This window comes from Scyliorhinus torazame, chromosome X, assembly GCF_047496885.1.
Source record: "Scyliorhinus torazame isolate Kashiwa2021f chromosome X, sScyTor2.1, whole genome shotgun sequence".
Classification (NCBI taxonomy): domain Eukaryota; kingdom Metazoa; phylum Chordata; class Chondrichthyes; order Carcharhiniformes; family Scyliorhinidae; genus Scyliorhinus; species Scyliorhinus torazame.
The window spans coordinates 4,503,151-4,524,185 of NC_092738.1; the positions used below are offsets into that span (position 1 = coordinate 4,503,151).

Below are 21,035 nucleotides of genomic sequence, written 5' to 3' on the forward strand. Positions count from 1 at the left end.
GGGACAGTGTAGAGGGAGCTTTACTCTGTATCTAACCCCGTGCTGTACCTGTCCTGGGAGAGTTTGATGGGGACAGAGTAGAGGGAGCTTTACTCTGTATCTAACCCCGTGCTGTACCTGTCCTGGGAGTGTTTGATGGGGACAGTGTAGAGGGAGCTTTACTCTGTATCTAACCCCGTGCTGTACCTGTCCTGGGAGAGTTTGATGGGGACAGTATAGAGGGAGCTTTACTCTGTATCTAACCCCGTGCTGTGTCTGTCCTGGGAGTGTTTGATGGGGACAGTGTAGAGGGAGCTTTACTCTGTATCTAACCCCGTGCTGTACCTGTCCTGGGAGTGTTTGATGGGGACAGTGTAGAGGGAGCTTTACTCTGTATCTAACCCCGTGCTGTACCTGTCCTGGGAGAGTTTGATGGGGACAGTATAGAGGGAGCTTTACTCTGTATCTAACCCCGTGCTGTGTCTGTCCTGGGAGTGTTTGATGGGGACAGTGTAGAGGGAGCTTTACTCTGTATCTAACCCCGTGCTGTACCTGCCCTGGGAGTGTTTGATGGGGACAGTGTAGAGGGAGATTTACTCTGTATACCTAATGCTGTACCTGTCCCGGGAGTGTCTGACGGGGACAGTGTAGAGGGAGCTATACTCTGTATCTAACCCCGTGCTGTACCTGTCCTGGGAGTGTTTGATGGGGACAGTGTAGAGGGAGCTTTACTCTGTATCTAACCCCGTGCTGTACCTGTCCTGGGAGTGTTTGATGGGGACAGTGTAGAGGGAGCTTTACTCTGTATCTAACCCCGTGCTGTAACTGTCCTGGGAGTGTTTGATGGGGACAGTGTAGAGGGAGCTTTACTCTGTATCTAACCCCGTGCTGTACCTGTCCTGGGAGTGTTTGATGGGGACAGTGTAGTGGGAGCTTTACTCTGTATCTAGCCCCGTGCTGTACCTGTCCTGGGAGTGTTTGATGGGGACAGTGTAGAGGGAGCTTTACTCTGTATCTAACACCGTGCTGTACCTGTCCTGGGAGTGTTTGATGGGGACAGTGTAGAGGGAGCTTTACTCTGTATCTAACCCCGTGCTGTACCTGTCCTGGGAGTGTTTGATGGGGACAGTGTCGAGGGAGCTTTACTCTGTATCTAACCCCGTGCTGTACCTGTCCTGGGAGTGTTTGATGGGGACAGTGTAGAGGGAGCTTTACTCTGTATCTAATCCCGTGCTGTACCTGTCCTGGGAGTGTTTGATGGGGACAGTGTAGAGGGAACTTTACTCTGTATCTAACCCCGTGCTGTACCTGTCCTGGGAGTGTTTGATGGGGACAGTGTAGAGAGAGCTTTACTCTGTATCTAACCCCGTGCTGTACCTGTCCTGGGAGTGTTTGATGGGGACAGTGTAGAGGGAGCTTTACTCTGTATCTAACCCCATGCTGTACCTGTCCTGGGGGTGTTTGATGGGGACAGTGTAGAGGGAGCTTTACTCTGTACTAACCCCGTGCTTTACCTGTCCTGGGAGTGTTTGATGTGGACAGTGTGGAGGGAGCTTTACTCTGTAACTAACCCCGTGCTGTACCTGTCCTGGGAGTGTTTGATGGGGACAGTGTAGAGGGAGCTTTACTCTGTACTAACCCCGTGCTTTACCTGTCCTGGGAGTGTTTGATGTGGACAGTGTAGAGGGAGCTTTACTCTGTAACTAACCCCGTGCTGTACCTGTCCTGGGAGTGTTTGATGGGGACAGTGTAGAGCGAGCTTTACTCTGTATCTAACCCTGCGCTGTACTGTCCTGGGAGTGTTTGATGGGGACAGTGTAGAGGGAGCTTTACTCTGTATCTAACCCCGTGCTGTACCTGTCCTGGGAGAGTTTGATGGGGACAGAGTAGAGGGAGCTTTACTCTGTATCTAACCCCGTGCTGTACCTGTCCTGGGAGTGTTTGATGGGGACAGTGTAGAGGGAGCTTTACTCTGTATCTAACCCCGTGCTGTACCTGTCCTGGGAGAGTTTGATGAGGACAGTATAGAGGGAGCTTTACTCTGTATCTAACCCCGTGCTGTGTCTGTCCTGGGAGTGTTTGATGGGGACAGTGTAGAGGGGGCTTTACTCTGTATCTAACCCCGTGCTGTACCTGCCCTGGGAGTGTTTGATGGGGACAGTGTAGAGGGAGATTTACTCTGTATCTAACACCGTGCTGTACCTGTCCTGGGAGTGTTTGATGGGGACAGTGTAGAGGGAGCTTTACTCTGTACTAACCCCGTGCTTTACCTGTCCTGGGAGTGTTTGATGTGGACAGTGTAGAGGGAGCTTTACTCTGTAACTAACCCCGTGCTGTACCTGTCCTGGGAGTGTTTGATGGGGACAGTGTAGAGCGAGCTTTACTCTGTATCTAACCCTGCGCTGTACTGTCCTGGGAGTGTTTGATGGGGACAGTGTAGAGGGAACTTTACTCTGTATCTAACCCCGTGCTGTACCTGTCCTGGGAGTGTTTGATGGGGACAGTGTAGAGGGAGCTTTACTCTGTATCTAACCCCGTGCTGTACCTGTCCTGGGAGAGTTTGATGGGGACAGAGTAGAGGGAGCTTTACTCTGTATCTAACCCCGTGCTGTACCTGACCTGGGAGTGTTTGATGGGGACAGTGTAGAGGGAGCTTTACTCTGTATCTAACCCCGTGCTGTGTCTGTCCTGGGAGTGTTTGATGGGGACAGTGTAGAGGGAGCTTTACTCTGTATCTAACCCCGTGCTGTACTTGCCCTGGGAGTGTTTGATGGGGACAGTGTAGAGGCAGATTTACTCTGTATACCTAATGCTGTACCTGTCCCGGGAGTGTCTGACGGGGACAGTGTAGAGGGAGCTTTACTCTGTATCTAACCCCGTGCTGTACCTGTCCTGGGAGTGTTTGATGGGGACAGTGTAGAGGGAGGTTTACTCTGTATCTAACCCCGTGCTGTACCTGTCCTGGGAGTGTTTGATGGGGACAGTGTAGAGGGAGCTTTACTCTGTATCTAACCCCGTGCTGTACCTGCCCTGGGAGTGTTTGATGGGGACAGTGTAGAGGGAGATTTACTCTGTATCTAACCCCGTGCTGTACCTGCCCTGGGAGTGTTTGATGGGGACAGTGTAGAGGGAGCTTTACTCTGTATCTAACCCAGTGCTGTACCTGCCCTGGGAGTGTTTGATGGGGACAGTGTAGAGGGAGATTTACTCTGTATACCTAATGCTGTGTGCCCTGAATCGATTGTCTTCCATTTCACAAAACTAAAACTCCCATGTTGAAGAAAGTGACAGAAAAAGTGCATCAGTGGAATTGTCACCAAGTTGACTTGTTTTACTTACTCATCCTGTATCTTGAGGTTTATCTTCTGCTGGGTTGCATCCAGTATTGAGCGATGCAATTTGGTGGTCAGCTCTACTAGATGGTCACTGTTTAAGAGGAAGTCTCCCTTAGGCCCAACAGAAGAGTTCTGGCAAGTTGAAGGGAATTCAATTAAAAAGCAGTGTTCCATTTTCGTCCCTTAATTTCTAAGTGGAAGCTCCTCAGTCACACAAGTAGTGTTATTAATTGCTAAAATTAATAACTAGCTTGATTTCATACTAACAAAAATCATTCTTTATAAGTTTAAAAGGCTGAAGTTGCCTTGGATTTTATTGCAAAATCTTAAATTGCTCCTTTGTTTTCCTGGATTTCTTCACGATAAATGGACCAGTTTCAGAAACATCTGTGCTTCAAGCCATCGTCAATTTTGAACTATAATGAACAAAATACCAACACAATACCAGCAAGATATCCCCAGCAACTGTTTCCCAGTTTTGGACCATGTGGTGCAATAAAACAGAAAATCTGCACATTTATTTCAATATGAAGTGACGTGGTGTGAATCTAAGATCAGTGCATTCTGCTGTCTGTAAAATGTCAATTCCTTTCTTAAAATCACCCATCATTTCAACTTATTTAGATGGCCGGTATGTTCCCAGACTGGCATCAATACAGCTGACTAGCAAGGAGGTGCCAGTGCCCTACCCAGACATTAATTGCCCTTCTAGCTTTTCACGCCTTCCCTTGCCACACATCAGTTGGCACAGTTCAAGTTGTGTGGAGAAGGGGTCAGATGACATATTTCCTAATGGGAGCAGGTCTGGATGGCACAAAGCACCCATTGTCGGCTCCTGAATCTTGGCGTAATTCATTCATCAATATTTAACTCTTGCCATCGCATCCCAGGTTCAATCCATACTCACCTCCACAACATGTAGCGCAAAGAGTCCATCTTTGCGTTGACTCATCGAGATGCTCGCAATCTCATTCATTTTGATCAGTGTTTTAATTTGGAGGGATTTTGGATCAGCCAGAACAAAGTAGCTGTTTGTCATAATCAAGATCCTTGGAGATTGCTGGAATGGAGACAGTACATGGACATGATTAATAGTCCAAATAATTAAATACAGTATGGATGCAATAAAAACAGAAAATGCAGATCTGGCAGCAGGTCAGGAAGAGAAAGAAATAAGCAGTGAATCCTGGTGACATGAGGGACAGGGAAAATGAAAGAGTTACTGAGCCCAATGACAGGCAGGAGGTCAGTTCCCAGCACAGACTCCAGCTAACCATTGTGGAATGCTATTTCAACTCCCCTACCGCAGCCAACTCCAAGCAGGCATCCCCTGGTCCTATTCCCCCTCCCATTGTATGTGTTGGAGCATCTCTAAGATTGAGGGCTGATTGATATTTTTCTCCTTACCTTTCCATCCTTTCTGTTAATTTTTGTGGCTGTGTCCATCATAAGTAACTTCCCCTCTATGCTGCTGGCCAGCTTTTGGTATTTGGCCTTTCTCTGAGCGTCCATATACATTCCTTTGAAAGGCTGGGGCACACTGACATGATCACAGAAACAGATTAAATCTTAATAAAATAGATTATGGAGCAAGACTAGACAAGCAGAAGTAAACAAAGATATCCATAACTAAAAATAAAGTTGCCACAGTCCCAGGTGACCAGAGGCTGCTTCCCCATTGAGGGGGGAGAGCTGACTGGTGGTGATTTAACCGGAGAATCACTACACCTCAGACAAGGGGCAAGGTTGAGTAGACGGGGCCTTCATGAATATCCTCAGCCGGTACAGGAATTGAACTCGCGCTGCTGGCCTTGCTCCGCATCAAGAACCAGCTGGTCAGCCAACTGAGCTAAACCAGCCCCTAACTAGTCCATAACGAAATCTAAGGGGGATATCCCACAATGCAATAGTGAGTACATGAGATTCCCAGAACTTGGGGCAGAGTCAATTGCCTCTTTGAAAAAGTTAAATGAGTCAATGACAATAAAAGTGGCATTTAAAGGGACAGGCACAAATTTGACGGGCACAATAGTTAGTCCTCTGCTGTTTAAACTATTGGACATGCACGGTTTCCACTGCTAGCCTGAAAATGATAGCATGACTTGTTGCAATGTGTTGGGGGTAGTTTGGTCCGTCTTATTATGTCTTGCTTAGCACGTCTTGTATTAGTATGTCTTGTTTAGCACAGGGCTAAATCGCTGGCTTTGAAAGCAGACCCAGGCAGGCCAGCAGCACAGTTCGATTCCCTGAACAGGCGCCGGAATGTGGCGACTAGGGGCTTTTCACAGTAACTTCATTTGAAGCCTACTTGTGACAAGAAGTGATTTTCATTTCTTTTCATTAAGGTATTCAGAATCTTAGGTAGTTTATTTATTAACTGCGAGACACTATATACAAAGGCACAGTAAAGGTCCATGCTTGCTTCTACACACGACTCTGTCCAATGCTACACTGACCCGGAGGTGTAGGTCATGTGCTTTCTTACATCACTGTGTAATGAAAAAGAAGTTAAATGAGTCAATGACAATAAAAGTGGCATTATCATGAAGGCATTGACAAAGGCCCAGGACACCAGCTGGGTCTCTGGTAGCAGCAGCCGTGTCATTGGGTAATAGTCATTAGTAATGTGAGGAACTCAAGGAACTGGAAAAGATTTCTATTACCTGGAGGCATATGCGGCTTTCTTATCCTTGAAGAGCTCGCTGGCGTACAACTTCTCTTCTAGTTCTGCTTTCTTCTGGTTTGAGAGTGTCTCCCTGTATTTCTTGCACTAAAATCAGGAAATGAGCAATAATTTGGCAATTTAAATTTTTCAGAGAGTCAGCAGCATAAACAAGCATGGTTCCCACCACTTAATATGTCCATGTTTAAAATGGGCAGTCTCTGGCCATTAGCATCAAAGTTAATGGTTACACTGTTTAAAATGCTCTTTACGTTGAGTGGAAACAGTTAGTTAAAGTCCAGGAATTTTGGATGGTTGTGTTCAACATCATTCTTCCAGGAGCAAAAAAGGACTGCAGTCCAGGACACCACCATTCCATCAATCCTGCTTGGAGACTACTCTGCTATAAGTCACAAACACAATTCTCTAATATAACCATCCTCCACTAGCTGCAGTTTGCAGAAGAAATAATCTTGCTTTTATTGGGAGACTTTGCTGGAGTTTTGATCAGAAGTTCTGTTTGCTGTAGTTTGTGGAGACTCGGTTTAAATATACTGCTTCCTGTAGGGCGGCGATACTCTTTGAAATGGACTCTGTTTGCAGTTAAGGGAAAGATCATTGATGAATGGCAGCATTCCTCACAACTTATTCCAATAAATAAGATCAGGAATTCAAACTAATGTCCCATCAGTTGATTTAAAGTGCAAGATACACTCAGCCTTCAGATCAGCTCTTCGGAAGCATCTTGGGACGTTGTACGACGTTAAAGGGGGCTATATAAATGCAGACTGTTGTTATTTTACAAAGTAATAGACTAATAGGCGCCTGCAATATTCCAAAGTTCCTGTTAGTAGCACTGCTGAGCTGCTCTTCAGTTTGCCAGTTTTCAATAGTGTAACCGCGAAAGCTCCTTACCTTCATTCTTAACAGCCACAGAACCTGTTATTTTGTTTGTAACTTTCATTATAAATTATAACATGGTAACAATTCTGAAATATATTGATTTTCATAAGACACCACAGGGCATAACAGGACACGCAAATTAAGAGGCGACCACTCAGCCCCTCGAGTCTGCCCTGCCGTTCAATAAATCATGGCTGATCGCATTGAGGCCTCAACCCCACATTCCGCCACCCTCGATAATCTTAGATTCCCTTGTTAGTGCAGAATCTATCTTCTTCCCACAGTCCAAAGATGTGCAGGTTAAGTGGATTGGCCATGCTAAAACTGCCCCTTAGTGTCCAGGGATGCGCAGGTTAGGTGAGGTTACGGGGGAGTGGGCCTGGGTTAGGGTGCTCTTTCAGAGGGTCGGTGCAGACTCGGTGGGCCGAATGGCCTCCTTCTGCACTGTCGGGATTCTATCTGAACACAAGAGGGACGTTGCAAATCCTCTTTTCGGGTTGTAGGTATGCAAATAAACTAACCCTTTGAGTTCATCTTGTCTCAAGTTTGCTGTGGGGATATTTTTAAACAATTTAGAGTACCCAATTATTTTTTTTCCAATTAAGGGCAATTTATCATGGCCAATCCACCTACCCTGCACATCTTTGGGTTGTGGGGGTCAGACCCACGCAGACACGGAGAATGTGCAAACTCCACCCGGACAGTGACCAGGGGCCGGGATCGAACCTGGGACCTCGGCCCGTGAGGCAGCAGTGCTAACCCACTGCGCCACCGTGTCACCCTCTGCTGTGGGGTTAATAGAAAATTGGATCACATCAAAACTGAGGGGTTGGGAAATACGCTATCGCTTAGAGGGAAACAATCAAAAACACTTGTTTATGGATGGGTGGTGAAATTAGTGCTGTTTAAATTAACCCCCTCCTGTCTGTTACACTTGCAATAAACAGCATTCTATTTGCCCATCTAATCACTTGCTGCACCTGCACACTAACTTTTCCTGATTCATGTACAGGACATGCAGATCCCTCTGCACCTCCGAGTTCTGCAATCGTTTGAGTCATTAAAAAATTTAGCAACTCCACATTCGGTCTCTTCATCCAAATCATTGATACAGTTTGTAAATAGTTGAGGCCCCAGCACTGATCCGTCCGCCACTCTATTCATCACATCCTGCCAACCTGAAAATAACCTTTTTATGCCGACTCTCTGCTTCCTGTTAGCCAGCCAATCCTCTATCCACGCTAATATATTACCCCCTACACCATGAGCTCTTATTTAGCATAGTAACATAAGTAACATCTCCAACGATCTGTCCTGGTCCACCTAAGTCGACGCTACCACCAAGAAAGCACAACAGCACCAATACTTCCTCAGGAAACTAAGGAAATTTGGCATGTCCACATTGACAGATGCACCATAGAAAGCATCCTATCGGGCTGCATCACAGCCTGGTATGGCAACTGCTCGGCCCAGGACCGCAAGAAACTTCAGAGAGTCGTGAACACCGCCCAGTCCATCGCACGAACCTGCCTCCCATCCATTGACTCCATCTACACCTTCCGCTGCCTGGGGAAAACGGGCAGCATAATCAAAGATCCCTCCCACCCGGCTTACTCACTCTTCCAACTTCTTCCATCGGGCAGGAGATACAGAAGTCTGAGAACACGCACGAACAGACTCAATAACAGTTTCTTCCCCGATGTTACCAGACTCCTAAATGACCCTCTTATGGACTGACCTCATCAACACTACACCCTGTATGCTTCATCCGATGCCAGTGTTGTGTAGTTACATTGTGCACCTTGCGTTGCCCTATTATGTATTTTCTTTTATTCCCTTTTCTTCCCATGTACTTAATGATCTGTTGAGCTGCTCGCAGAAAAATACATTTCACTGTACCTCGGTACACGTGACAATAAACAAATCCAATCCAATACAATCCAAATAGTAACCCTAACCCTAACCCTAACCCTAACTTGTCAAAGGCCTTCTGGAAATGTAAGTTCAGCACTTCTGCAGTTTCCCCTTTATCCACACTGCTTCTTACTTCCTCAAAGAACTCCGATAAAATAGTCAAACCTGATTTCCCTTTCACAAAAGCCATGTTGTCTGCCTGATTGGATCGAGATTTCCGAAGTGTCTTTCTCTCCCAGCATTTTTCCTGTGACAGAGTCTGTCTTTTATTGAATAGAGGAGTCACATTCACTATTTTCGAATCTGATGGCACCGTTCCAGAATCTAGGACATTTTGGAAAATTCAAACCAATGCATTTACTATCCTGGCAATCACTTATTTTGAAATCCATCAGGACCTGGGAATTTGTCAGCTTTTAGTTCGAATAGTTTTCTCAGTACTCTTTCCTGGTGATTCTAATTGTTTCAGTTCCTCTTGCCCTTTCACCTCCTGATTCACAATTATTTCTGGGATGTTCTTTGTATCCATTACAGCGAAGACAGATGCAAAAGATCTGTTCAATTTATCTGCCATTTCCTTATTTTCCACGATTAATTCCCCATTCTCACTCGCTTGAGGACCAGCACTCACTTAATTACTCTTTTCCTTTTTAAATACCTGTAGCAACTCATCCTGTTTGTTTTGATATTTCTAGCCAGCTTTTATCACATAGTCGCATTTCTGCCTCCTTATTAATCTTTTAGTCATTCTTTGCTGTTCTTTGTATTCTGTCCAGTCTTCTGACCTTCCACTCATCTTTGTGGAACTATACACTTTCTTTCAATTTGATACTATCTTTAATTTCCTTAGTTAGCCACGGATGATGTGTCCTTTCCTTAGTCTTCCTCAGCAGAATGTATCTTTTCTCAGTATTCAGAAATATCTCCTTCGATAGAACCATACAAATGGTACAGCACAGAGGGGGGCATGTGGTCCATCTTGCCAAGCTAACCTTATCTGCACTGCATCACTACTGACCTATCCATTAACCAAGGGCTGGATTTTCCGTTTGGGAGACGAAAGGCGGGATTCCCCGCCGGTGGTTCTGCGCATGCGCTAACTCGCGCAGTCCCTTCGCCGCCGGTTGGCGCAGCGGCGGCCCCTCCGGCGCCGGCCTAGCCCCCAACTTCCGGTTGGCCCGACGCCAGAGTGGTTCGCGCCGTTCTTGGCGTCGGGCCAATTCGCTGATTGCGGTGAATCCCGCCCTAACTGTTCCTGCCGGAACTGAATAGTTTGCGATTTCCATTTCCGTTGGGGGCGCTATTCGTTCCACAACTCAGGGCATGGCCAGCACTCTGCCGGTGCGAAGTGAAAGCAATTCCCGGCCCAGCAGGCGGTGTAACCACTTGGGCTACAGTTAGCGCTAAAGAGCCTGACACCTGGAACTGTTTTTAAGCGCACAACCCACCACACTCTCACTGCAGTCTTAAAGATGGAGTCCGAGGTGGACCCACTGCTCGATGTCAATGAGGAGAGGAGGGACATCCTGTGCCCCAGGGTGGGCTGCAGACTCAACCCACCCTCCTCAACAGCACCTGAGAGAGGTGGCTGAGGCAGTCAGCACTGCCAGACTCACCAGGAGACAGCCTGTGATCCTGAGGGGTATGGGTCACTGGTGAGGCCTCTACTCTGAGAGGGGCAGTGTGCCAGGGAGGGTGCCAAAGGCCACGGTGCAGATGCCCTTTGTTTGGGGTGAACTCTGCTAATCCCCTGCTTCCTCTGCAATGGGGCAGCGCTTCTGAGGAGTGGCAACACCTGGTGGGCCCCTGATTGAGCTTGGCCACGCCCATCACCTTGCTGACACCGCTGGGGTATGAGGGTGTCCAGAGGGGCAGCCTGGGTGGGCTCCCACACCAACAGAGGTTCTCTGAACATTACAGGGCATGGTGATCAGTCAGCAGTGTGAGCAGCCTGGAGCCTGTAAGTAGCAGCAAAGGGGTGTATCTGAATCCACACACTGCAGCAATGGCAGTCTAAGCCAGGCCAGCCCTATCCCGAGGGGGACTCCCCGGGTCCATGGACTCGGCTCCAAGTCATTTGCCGCTACTGCCCCCGGTCCAGGTAGCCATCTCCCAGCAAGCCCGACAATTGTTATTTTTGTTGTAAATTTAGAGTACCCAATTATATATTTTTCCAATTAGGGGGCAATTTAGCGTGGCCAATCCACCTGCCCTGCACATCTTTGGGCTGTGGGGGTGAAACCCACGCAGACACGGGGAGAATGTGCAAACTCCACACGGACAGTGACCCAGAGCCGGGATAGTTTTTGAGAGTTTTTGAGCCTCCCGCTCCTCTCAGTACCCATGGCACCCAAGGCCCCGCTTGGAAATACTTGCATCAATTTGCAATCACATGATTCCACCTATGAGAAGCGGAGCATCGCAGAGGGGTGGAGCATGACGTGTTCAACCCACTAATGATATTTAAATCCATGCAAATGACGGTTTTGCATGGACCCGCCGGCGCAGTGTGCAAACTTTGATATCGCCGCTAACTGGGGATCGGAGCATGGCGATGGAACTGAGGCCGGGCACAAAGTCCGCTTTTCCCATTGCGCACCGTTCTCCACCGGATCGCAATTCCTGTTGCCGGCGGTGGGATGCGGAGAATTCAGCCCCTAATTTCCCAATTCACTTCAGCCAGCTCTGTCTTCATGCTCTCTTAATTGTCCTTATTTAAGTTTAAAACACTAGTCTTGGGTTCACTTCCCTCTCTCTCAAACGGAGTATGAATTTAATCATATTATGATCACTGCTACCTAGCGGCACCTTCACAATGAGATCATGAAATAATCCTGTCGCATTGCACATTATCAGATTTAGTGTTCCAGGGTGAACTGCCATTTAGTTCAGCAACAATGAAAACTTGCGTTTATACAGTGCTATCAATGCAGTAAAATGCCTCGAGATCCTGCACAGGAACATCATCAGACAAAGGTTGACACCAAGTTGTTTTGCCACCATTATTGTGTGCAGTTCTGGTCACCTCATTATAGGAAGGATGTGGAAGCATTGGAAAAGGTGCAAAAGAGATTTACCAGGATGCTGCCTGGTTTGGAGGGTACGTCTTATGAGGAACGGTTGAGGGAGCTAGGGCTTTTCTCTTTGGAGCGGAGGAGGATGAGAGGCGACTTAATAGCGGTTTATAAGATAATGAGGGGGATAGATAGAGTGGACGTTCAGAGACGATTTCCTCGGGTGGATGTAGCTGTGACAAGGGGGCATAACTATAAGGTTCGGGGTGGGAGATATAGGAGGGATGTCCGAGGTTGGTTCTTTACTCAGAGAGTGGTTAGGGTGTGGAATGGACTGCCTGCTGTGATAGTGGAGTCGGACACTTTAGGAACTTTCAAGCGGTTATTGGATAGGCACATGGAGCACACCAGAATGACAGGGAGTGAGATAGCTTGATCTTGGTTTCGAACAAGGCTCGGCACAACATCGAGGGCCGAAGGGCCTGTTCTGTGCTGTACTGTTCTATGTTCTATGTTAAACAAGGAGAAATTAGGGCAGGTAATCAACAGCTTGGCCAAAAAGGTGGCTTTTTAAGGAATGTCTTAAAGGACAAGATAGAATCAAACCTTGAGGGAAAAATGAAATGAAATTACAAGTATAGGTTGCACAGATTTATAATCCCTTGAGTACAGAAGATTAAGGGGTGATCTGATTGAGGGATTTATGATTAGAGTACACGATAGGGTCAATAGAGAGAAAGTATTTTCTGTGGTTGGGGGCTGGGTGGGTGGGGGTTGAGAGGGGAAGGGTCCAGAAGAAGGGGGCAGAACCTTCAAATTAGAGCAATGCCGTTCAGGGGTGATGTCAGGAAGTGCTTCCTTACACTAAGAGGAAGGAACTCTTCCCTCCCTCAAATCGGTTTTGAGACCAGAAGCCAGTTGAAAATGTCAAGACTGAGATTGATAGAATTTTGTTCCGATATTCAGGAGCAGGTTGGGTGGATGAAGCTAACATACAAATCAGCCTTGATTTAATGATGAAACAGGTTTGAGGGAATGAATGGTCTCCTCCCATTGTGATGTATCTGTTCTGCATTCAGCAAAGTGGCCGATTATATAATGCTGCTGCAGAGTAATAGAGGGAACCACCGGCACTTTACGTATCAGCGGCTTCAGCCGAAGGCTGCATTGTTTTGCTTTCTAACCTTCCAGAGACAAAAGATCCTCTTCAATTCTTGGTGAGCTTTATCCAAGAAGAGATACGGCAATGCTGGCCACTTCTTGTCTGTCGGAGACATGGAGGGTAATGTGTTCTTTAGGCTAAGGAAGTACTTCTGTATCTTTAGGGATGAAAGAAAAGAAAGTTAGTGCGTTGCTTTTTATATTTTTTTTAACTTTCCTATTTTTCTCTACACACGCACACACACAGTAAATTGTGTGGGGAGGCAATATTAGGTGCCAACATATTTCTTGGTAGCTTAAAAATACTATTTATTCCTCCTCGAGATCATTCAGTGCTCTGCGTCATATCGTCTCTGAGAGGATAGACAACTGGGGCGGGATTCTCCGACCCCCTGCCGGGTCGGAGAATCGCCGGGGGGGGGGTGTGACGTGAATCCCGCCCCCGCCGGCCGCCGAATTCTCCGGCACCGAAAATTCGGCGGGGGCGGGAATCGTGCCGGTCGGCGGGCGCCCCCCCCCCCCCCCCCCCCAGCGATTCTCCGGCCCGCAATGAGCCGAAGTCCCGCTGCTGTCATGCCAGCCCTGCCAGCGTGAATCAAACCACCTACCTTATCGGAGCGGCGCGGGCGGGCTCCGGGGTCCTGGGGGAGGCGCGGGGCGATCTGGCCCCGGGGGGTGCCTCCACGCTGGCCTGGCCCGCGATCGGGGCCCACCGATCCGCGGGCGGGCCTGTGCCGTGTGGGCACTCTTTTCCTTCCGCCTCGGCCATAGCCTCCACGATGGCCGATGCGGAAGTGACCTCCCCCCTGCGCATGCGCGGCGTGACGTCAGCAGCCGCTGACACTCCCGCGCATGCGTGGACTTCCGCCGACCGGCGGAGTCCCTTCAGCCCCGACTGGCGTTGCGCCAAAGGCCTTTCCCGCCGGCCGGCGGCGCGCCAACCACTCCGGCGCGGGCCTAGCCCCTCAAGGTGAGGGCTTGGCCCCTAAAGATGTGGAGAAATCCGCACCTTCGGGGCGGCTCGACGCCGGAGTGGTTCACGCCACTCCATCCCGTCGGGACCCCCCGCCCCGCTGGGTAGGGGAGGATCCCGGCCCTGATCCTTCACACTCTACAAATGACCGGCTCTCAGGCTCTGTGAGCAACTATGAGCAGGAGCATGAGAGTGGCCTGGGCGGATAACCCACATCGCCCCGCTTCCCTCTGGTCAGGATTGGGAGCTCCCTGTCACTCTGTCACCGTGTGCCACTTGGTCTGCCCGAGGTACACAGTCCGAATCTCAGTAACTGGAGTTTCCAGGGATGGTGCAGGATAGGATGACAGGAATACTGACAACATCTTATTCATGTGGGCCTCCATCTTACCATCAATTGCAGAGAGATCCATCACCTAGATCATCCCACAGCTGGGGAAGGACTTGGAATAGCAGCGAACTCATGGGTTGAAAAGGGAAGATAGGTTTTAAAGATTAGGGAAATGTGGATTCATTAAAGGAACAATGTTATTATTGGCTGTAGTTGACAATCAGTTCTGGGCAGATACAAATCCACGGGGGAGAATTTGACATCACTGGACAGAGCTCACCTCCTAAAGGTGGTTGATGTGAAACGTGGGAATGTCTCACTCTTGGGAGTAACCTACTGAGTGATCTTCCAGTAGACCGTGATCTGCTCAACTTGGAGATCAGTTTGATGTTGGGACAAAGTATACCTGGGAGTGCTCATCACCAAAGTTAGGTGCAAAGATGCTCGTGTTCTGTTCACCAGCCCTCCCAACCTCCACTTCAGAAATGCACAAAGTCCCCGACCATTAAATACAATGCAGGAAGCAGCAACTCACAATTGAAGATATTATGAAGTTACGGATGGTCTTCGAAGCGTTACTTTTGAAGTACTTCCTGTGACATTTCCGCACCTGAGGTCACAAAAAGATGAGCGATGAGGGTGATGTGTACAGTTTCTCTGTTCAAGAAAATTCAAAGATAAAAGCGCAGTTTCCACATTCAGTGTCATTTGTGTCAGTGGTTCTCACGGAGCACCATCCCCCTTAACCCATGCACCTCAATTAGAATACCATATAGGTTTGCACTGAGTGCTGAATTTGGGTGCATTTGAGTGCTATAGTGAGAGTTTGGTGACTGAGGGAGTATAAGGGTTCATTTTTATCTATAGTCTAGTCTTTCTTTTGTTTAGTTAATTATTTTAAAAGTTGCTGTTTGGTTTAGAAGAAGGTGAATTTTCAATCAGCTTTAAACAGGCTTCTACTTGTAGGTACTTGCAGCTGGAGCTTGTTAATTAGTTAATTGGATTAGGCCAGTTTTCAGAGGCTAGATTCACAGTATAAAAGTGAGCCAGCTTACAGTGCAGACTTTGTTTGCACTGAGTGCTGAATTTGGTGCATTTGAGTGCTGTAGTGAGAGTTTGGTGACTGAGGGAGTGCTGAATTTGGTGCATTTGAGTGCTATAGTGAGAGTTTGGTGACTGAGGGAGTGCTAAATTTGGGTGCATTTGAGTGCTATAGTGAGAGTTTGGTGACTGAGGGAGTTAGGTGAGGAGGGAGCAAGGTGCTCCTTTCATTTCATTTCCTCAAAGAGCGTGAAGGGAGCCAGGCATTTACAGAGAGCGCAGCTGACTGGGAGCAGAGTCGGAGGGCGGAGGTCCAGTTGGTCAACAGGGCAGCTATATTAGAACATAGAACATAGAAAATACAGCACAGAACAGGCCCTTTGGCCCACGATGTTGTGCCGAACCTTTGACCTAGTTTAATCATAGATTAACATAGAATTTACAGTGCAGAATTAGGCCATTCGGCCCATCGAGTCTGCACCGGCTCTTGGAAAGAGCACCCTACCCAAACTCAACACCTCCACCCTATCCCCATAACCCAGTAACCCCACCCAACACTAAGGGCAATTTATCATGGCCAATCCACGTAACCTGCACATCTTTGGACTGTGGGAGGAAACTGGAGCACCCGGAGGAAACCCACGCACACACGGGGAGAACGTGCAGACTCCACACAGACAGTGACCCAAGCCGGAATCGAACCTGGGACCCTGGAGCTGTGAAGCAATTGTGCTATCCACAATGCTACCGTGCTGCCCTTAAGAACAAATTAATCTGCACTATATCATTCTACCGTAATCCATGTACCTATCCAATAGCTGCTTGAAGGTCCCTAATGTTTCCGACTCAACTACTTCCACAGGCAGTGCATTCCATGCCCCCACTACTCTCTGGGTAAAGAACCTACCTCTGATATCCCTCCTATATCTTCTACCATTCACCTTAAATTTATGTCCCCTTGTAATGGTCTGTTCCACCCGGGGAAAAAGTCTCTGACTGCCTACTCTATCTATTCCCCTGATCATCTTATAAACCTCTATCAAGTCGCCCCTCATCCTTCTCTGTTCTAATGAGAAAAGGCCTAGCACCCTCAACCTTTCCTCGTAAGACCTACTCTCCATTCCAGGCAACATCCTGGTAAATCTCCTTTGCACCTTTCCCAAAGCTTCCACATCCTTCCTAAAACGAGGCGACCAGAACTGTACACAGTACTCCAAATGTGGCCTTACCAAGGTTTTGTCCAGCTGCATCATCACCTCACGGGTCTTAAATTCAATCCTTCTGTTAATGAACGCTAGCACACCATAGGCCTTCTTCACAGCTCTATCCACTTGAGTGGCAACTTTCAAAGATGTATGAACATAGACCCCAAGATCTCTCTGCTCCTCCACATTGCCAAGAACCCTACCGTTAACCCTGTATTCCGCATTCATATTTGTCCTTCCAAAATGGAGAACCTCACACTTTTCAGGGTTAAACTCCATCTGCCACTTCTCAGCCCAGCTCTGCATCCTATCTATGTCTCTTTGCAGCTGACAACAGCCCTCCTCACTATCCACAACTCCACCAATCTTCGTATCGTCTGCAAATTTACTGACCCACCCTTCAACTCCCTCATCCAAGTCATTCATGAAAATCACAAACAGCAGAGGACCCAGAACTGATCCCTGCGGTACGCCACTGGTAACTGGGATCCAGGCTGAATATTTGCCATCCACCACCACTCTCTGACTTCTATCGGTTAGCCAGTTCGTTATCCAACTGGCCAAATTTCCCACTATCCCATGCCTCCTTACTTTCTGCATAAGCCTACCATGGGGAACCTTATCAAATGCCTTACTAAAATCCATGTACACTACATCCACTGCTTTACCTTCATCCATATGCTTGGTCACCTCCTCAAAGAATTCAATTCGACTTGTAAGGCAAGACCTACCCCTCACAAATCCGTGCTGACTATCCCTAATCAAGCAGTGTCTTTCCAGATGCTCAGAAATCCTATCCTTCAGTACCCTTTCCATTACTTTGCCTGCCACCGAAGTAAGACTAACTGGCCTGTAATTCCCAGGGTTATCCCTATTCCCTTTTTTGAACAGGGGCACAAAATTCGCCACTCTTCAATCCCCTGGTACCACCCCTGTTGACAGTGAGGACGAAAAGATCATTGCCAACGGCTCTGCAATTTCATCTCTTGCTTCCCATAGAATACTTGGATATATCCCGTCAGGCCCGGGGGACTTGTCTATCCTCAAGTTTTTCAAAATGCCCAACACATCTTCCTTCCTAACAAGTATTTCCTCGAGTATATTCTGTAAGGTAAGAGCGGATGGAGGCTAGGCCAGTTGCATGCTCCTCCTGTAGGATGTGGGTGGTGAGGGATACCACCGGTGTCCCCGCTGACTATACCTGCGGGAAGTGCACCCAACTTCAGCTCCTCAAAGACCGTGTTAGGGAACTGGAGCTGAAGCTGGTTGAACTTCGGATCATCCGGGAGGCAGAGGGGGTGATAGAGAAGAGTTACAGGGAGGTAACCACACCCAAGGTACAGGACAAGAATAGCTGGGTTACAGTCAGGGGAAAGAAAACAAACGGGCAGACAGTGCAGGGATCCCTCGTGGCCGTTCCCCTTCAAATCAAGTATACCGTTTTGGATGCTGTTGGGGGGGGATGACCTACCGGGGGAAGGCCCTAGCGGCCAGGTCTCTGGCACTGAGTCTGGCTCTGGGGCTCAGATGGGAAGGGGGGAGAATAGAAAAGCAATAGTAGTAGGAGATTCAATGGTTAGGGGAATAGATAGGAGATTCTGTGGTCGCGAGCGAGACTCCCGGAAGGTATGTTGCCTCCCGGGTGCCAGGGCTAGGGATGTCTCGGATCGTGTCTTTAGGATCCTTAAGGGGGAGGGGGAGCAGCCAGAAGTCGTGGTGCACATTGGTACCAACGACGTAGGTAGGAAAAGGGGTGTGGAGGTAATAAATGAGTTTAGGGAGTTAGGCTGGAAGTTAAAAGCCAGGACAGACAGAGTTGTCATCTCTGGTTTGTTGCCGGTGCCACGTGATAGCGAGGCTAGGAATAGGGAGAGAGTGCAGCTGAACACATGGCTGCAGGAATGGTGTAGGAGGGAGGGCTTCAGGTATTTGGATAATTGGAGTGCATTCTGGGGAAGGTGGGACCTGCACAAGCTTTGCGCAAGTCAAGGAGACACAGCCGGAGTGAGACACATCCAGAGTGGGAATTTGGAACTTGGTAATTTGGTGCAGTGAGGTAATCAGGAAAGGTAAGTGGTAAATCTAATTCTGCTGTTTTTCAGTTAAACGTGCAGTGTGTAGATTAGTGTCTGATTGGCTGAAGCTGTCCCCACCCTAATTGCTGAGAGGCAGTTATCTGGCAGTGACCTGAGGCCTGCTTCGTGGCACAAAGGTGCACATTGTATTCTTCTCTTTGAAGCTTAAGAGTGTGAGTCACCCTGGTTAGCTGAGGTCTGTATAAAAGACAGACAGAAAGCGCACTCAGTAAGCTTTGCGCAGGTGAAGGAGACACAACCTGAGTGAGTGAGACACATCCAGAGTGGGAATTGGAACTTGGTAATTTGGTGCAGTGAGGTAATTCGGTGCAGATTGGGAGAAGATGCTTTTTCCCGACTGTTTTTTTCTCTCTCTTTCTTCTGGCCTGTAACTTTTAATCTGCAGGGAGAGAACCAGAGAGCATCCTGGGAAGGTAAGTGATTTTTATTTATTTTTACTTATATTACCTTTTCAAATTGTGTGTGTGGGGGGGGGGGCGACTGAAGTGACATCACAGTAAAGCTGTGACCTGATTGGCAGGATTTAGATGTTTCAGGCGGGATAGGGGGGGGGATGTAAAAGGGGTGGCGGAGTTGCGCTACTGGTTAGGGAGACTATCACAGCTGTACTACAGGAGGACACCTCAGAGGGCAGTGAGGCTATATGGGTAGAGATCAGGAATAAGAAGGGTGCAGTCACAATGTTGGGGGTTTACTACAGGCCTCCCAACAGCCAGCGGGAGATAGAGGAGCAGATAGGTAGACAGATTTTGGAAACAAATAAAAACAACAGGGTTGTTGTGATGGGAGACTTCAACTTCCCCAATATTGACTGGGACTCACTTAGTGCCAGGGGCTTAGACGGGGCAGGGTTTGTAAGGAGATACAGGAGGGCTTCTTAAAACAATATGTAGACAGTCCAACTAGGGAAAGGGCTGTACTGGACCTGGTATTGGGAAATGAGCCCGGCCAGGTGGTCGAATTTTCAGTAGGGGAGCATTTCGGGAACAGTGACCACAATTCAGTAAGTTTTAAAGTGCTGGTGGGCAAGGATAAGAGTGGTCCCAGGGTGAATGTGCTAAATTGGGGGAAGGCAAATTATAACAATGTTAGGCGGGAACTAAAGAACCTAGATTGGGGGCGGATGTTTGAGGGTAAATCAACATCTGACATGTGGGAGGCTTTCAAGTGTCAGTTGAAAGGAATTCAGGACCGGCATGTTCCTGTGAGGAAGAAGGATAAGTACGGCAATTTTCGGGAACCTTGGATAACGAGAGATATTGTAGGCCTCGTCAAAAAGAAAAAGGAGGCATTTGTCAGGGCTAAAAGGCTGGGAACAGACGAAGCCTGCGTGGAATACAAGGAAAGTAGGAAGGAACTTAAGCAAGGAGTCAGGAGGGCTAGAAGGGGTCACGAAAAGTCATTGGCAAATAGGGTTAAGGAAAATCCCAAGGCTTTTTACACGTACATAAAAAGCAAGAGGGTAGCCAGGGAAAGGGTTGGCCCACTGAAGGATAGGAAAGGGAATCTATGTGTGGAGCCAGAGGAAATGGGCGAGGTACTAAATGAATACTTTGCATCAGTATTCACCAAAGAGAAGGAATTGGTAGATGTTGAGTCTGGAGAAGGGTGTGTAGATAGCCTGGGTCACATTGAGATCCAAAAAGACGAGGTGTTGGGCGTCTTGAAAAATATTAAGGTAGATAAGTCCCCAGGGCCTGATGGGATCTACCCCAGAATACTGAAGGAGGCTAGAGAGGAAATTGCTGAGGCCTTAACAGAAATCTTTGGATCCTCACTGTCTTCAGGTGATGTCCCGGAGGACTGGAGAATAGCCAATGTTGTTCCTCTGTTTAAGAAGGGTAGCAAGGATAATCCAGGGAACTACAGGCTGGTGAGCCTTACTTCAGTGGTAGGGAAATTACTGGAGAGAATTCTTCGAGACAGGATCTACTCCCATTTGGAAGCAAATGGACGTATTAGTGAGAGGCAGCATGGTTTTGTGAAGGGGAGGTCGTGTCTCACTAACTTGATAGAGTTTTTCGAGGAGGTCACAAAGATGATTGATGCAGGAAGGGCAGTGGATGTTGTCTATATGGACTTCAGTAAGGCCTTTGACAAGGTCCCTCATGGTAGACTAGTACAAAAGGTGAAGTCACACGGGATCAGTGGATGCTGGGGTCTGAAACTAAAACGGACAACACTAGACAATCTCAGCAGGTCTGACAGCCTCTGTGGAGAGAGAAGGGAGCGAACGTTTCGAGTCTGAATGACTTTGTCAAAGCTAACAAAGCGACATTGATAGATTAAGTGGATAGGATGATGGGAAATGCAATTCAATGTCAGCTTATCCAGTGACAGGTAACTCCGAATATTTTCTGAATTGTGACAAAATAGGAACTGTGGTGGAGTAAATTGGTTCCGGTGTGTGTGTACACACAT

At 48.0% G+C, this 21,035-nt stretch overlaps 1 protein-coding gene across 2 annotated transcripts in view; it reads right to left on the reverse strand.

The window, feature by feature from the left end:
* Positions 1-21,035, reverse strand: part of LOC140405381 (unconventional myosin-Ib-like) — a 276,153-nt gene that overhangs the window by 5,984 nt on the left and 249,134 nt on the right. For both annotated transcript variants that reach the window (XM_072493715.1, XM_072493714.1), the window contains 6 exons: positions 14,808-14,882; positions 12,992-13,126; positions 5,978-6,084; positions 4,722-4,854; positions 4,222-4,374; positions 3,319-3,446 (listed from right to left, as the gene is read on the reverse strand). In XM_072493715.1, coding sequence (XP_072349816.1) covers positions 3,319-3,446; positions 4,222-4,374; positions 4,722-4,854; positions 5,978-6,084; positions 12,992-13,126; positions 14,808-14,882 — 731 coding nt within the window. The remainder of the gene's footprint in view (positions 1-3,318; positions 3,447-4,221; positions 4,375-4,721; positions 4,855-5,977; positions 6,085-12,991; positions 13,127-14,807; positions 14,883-21,035) is intronic.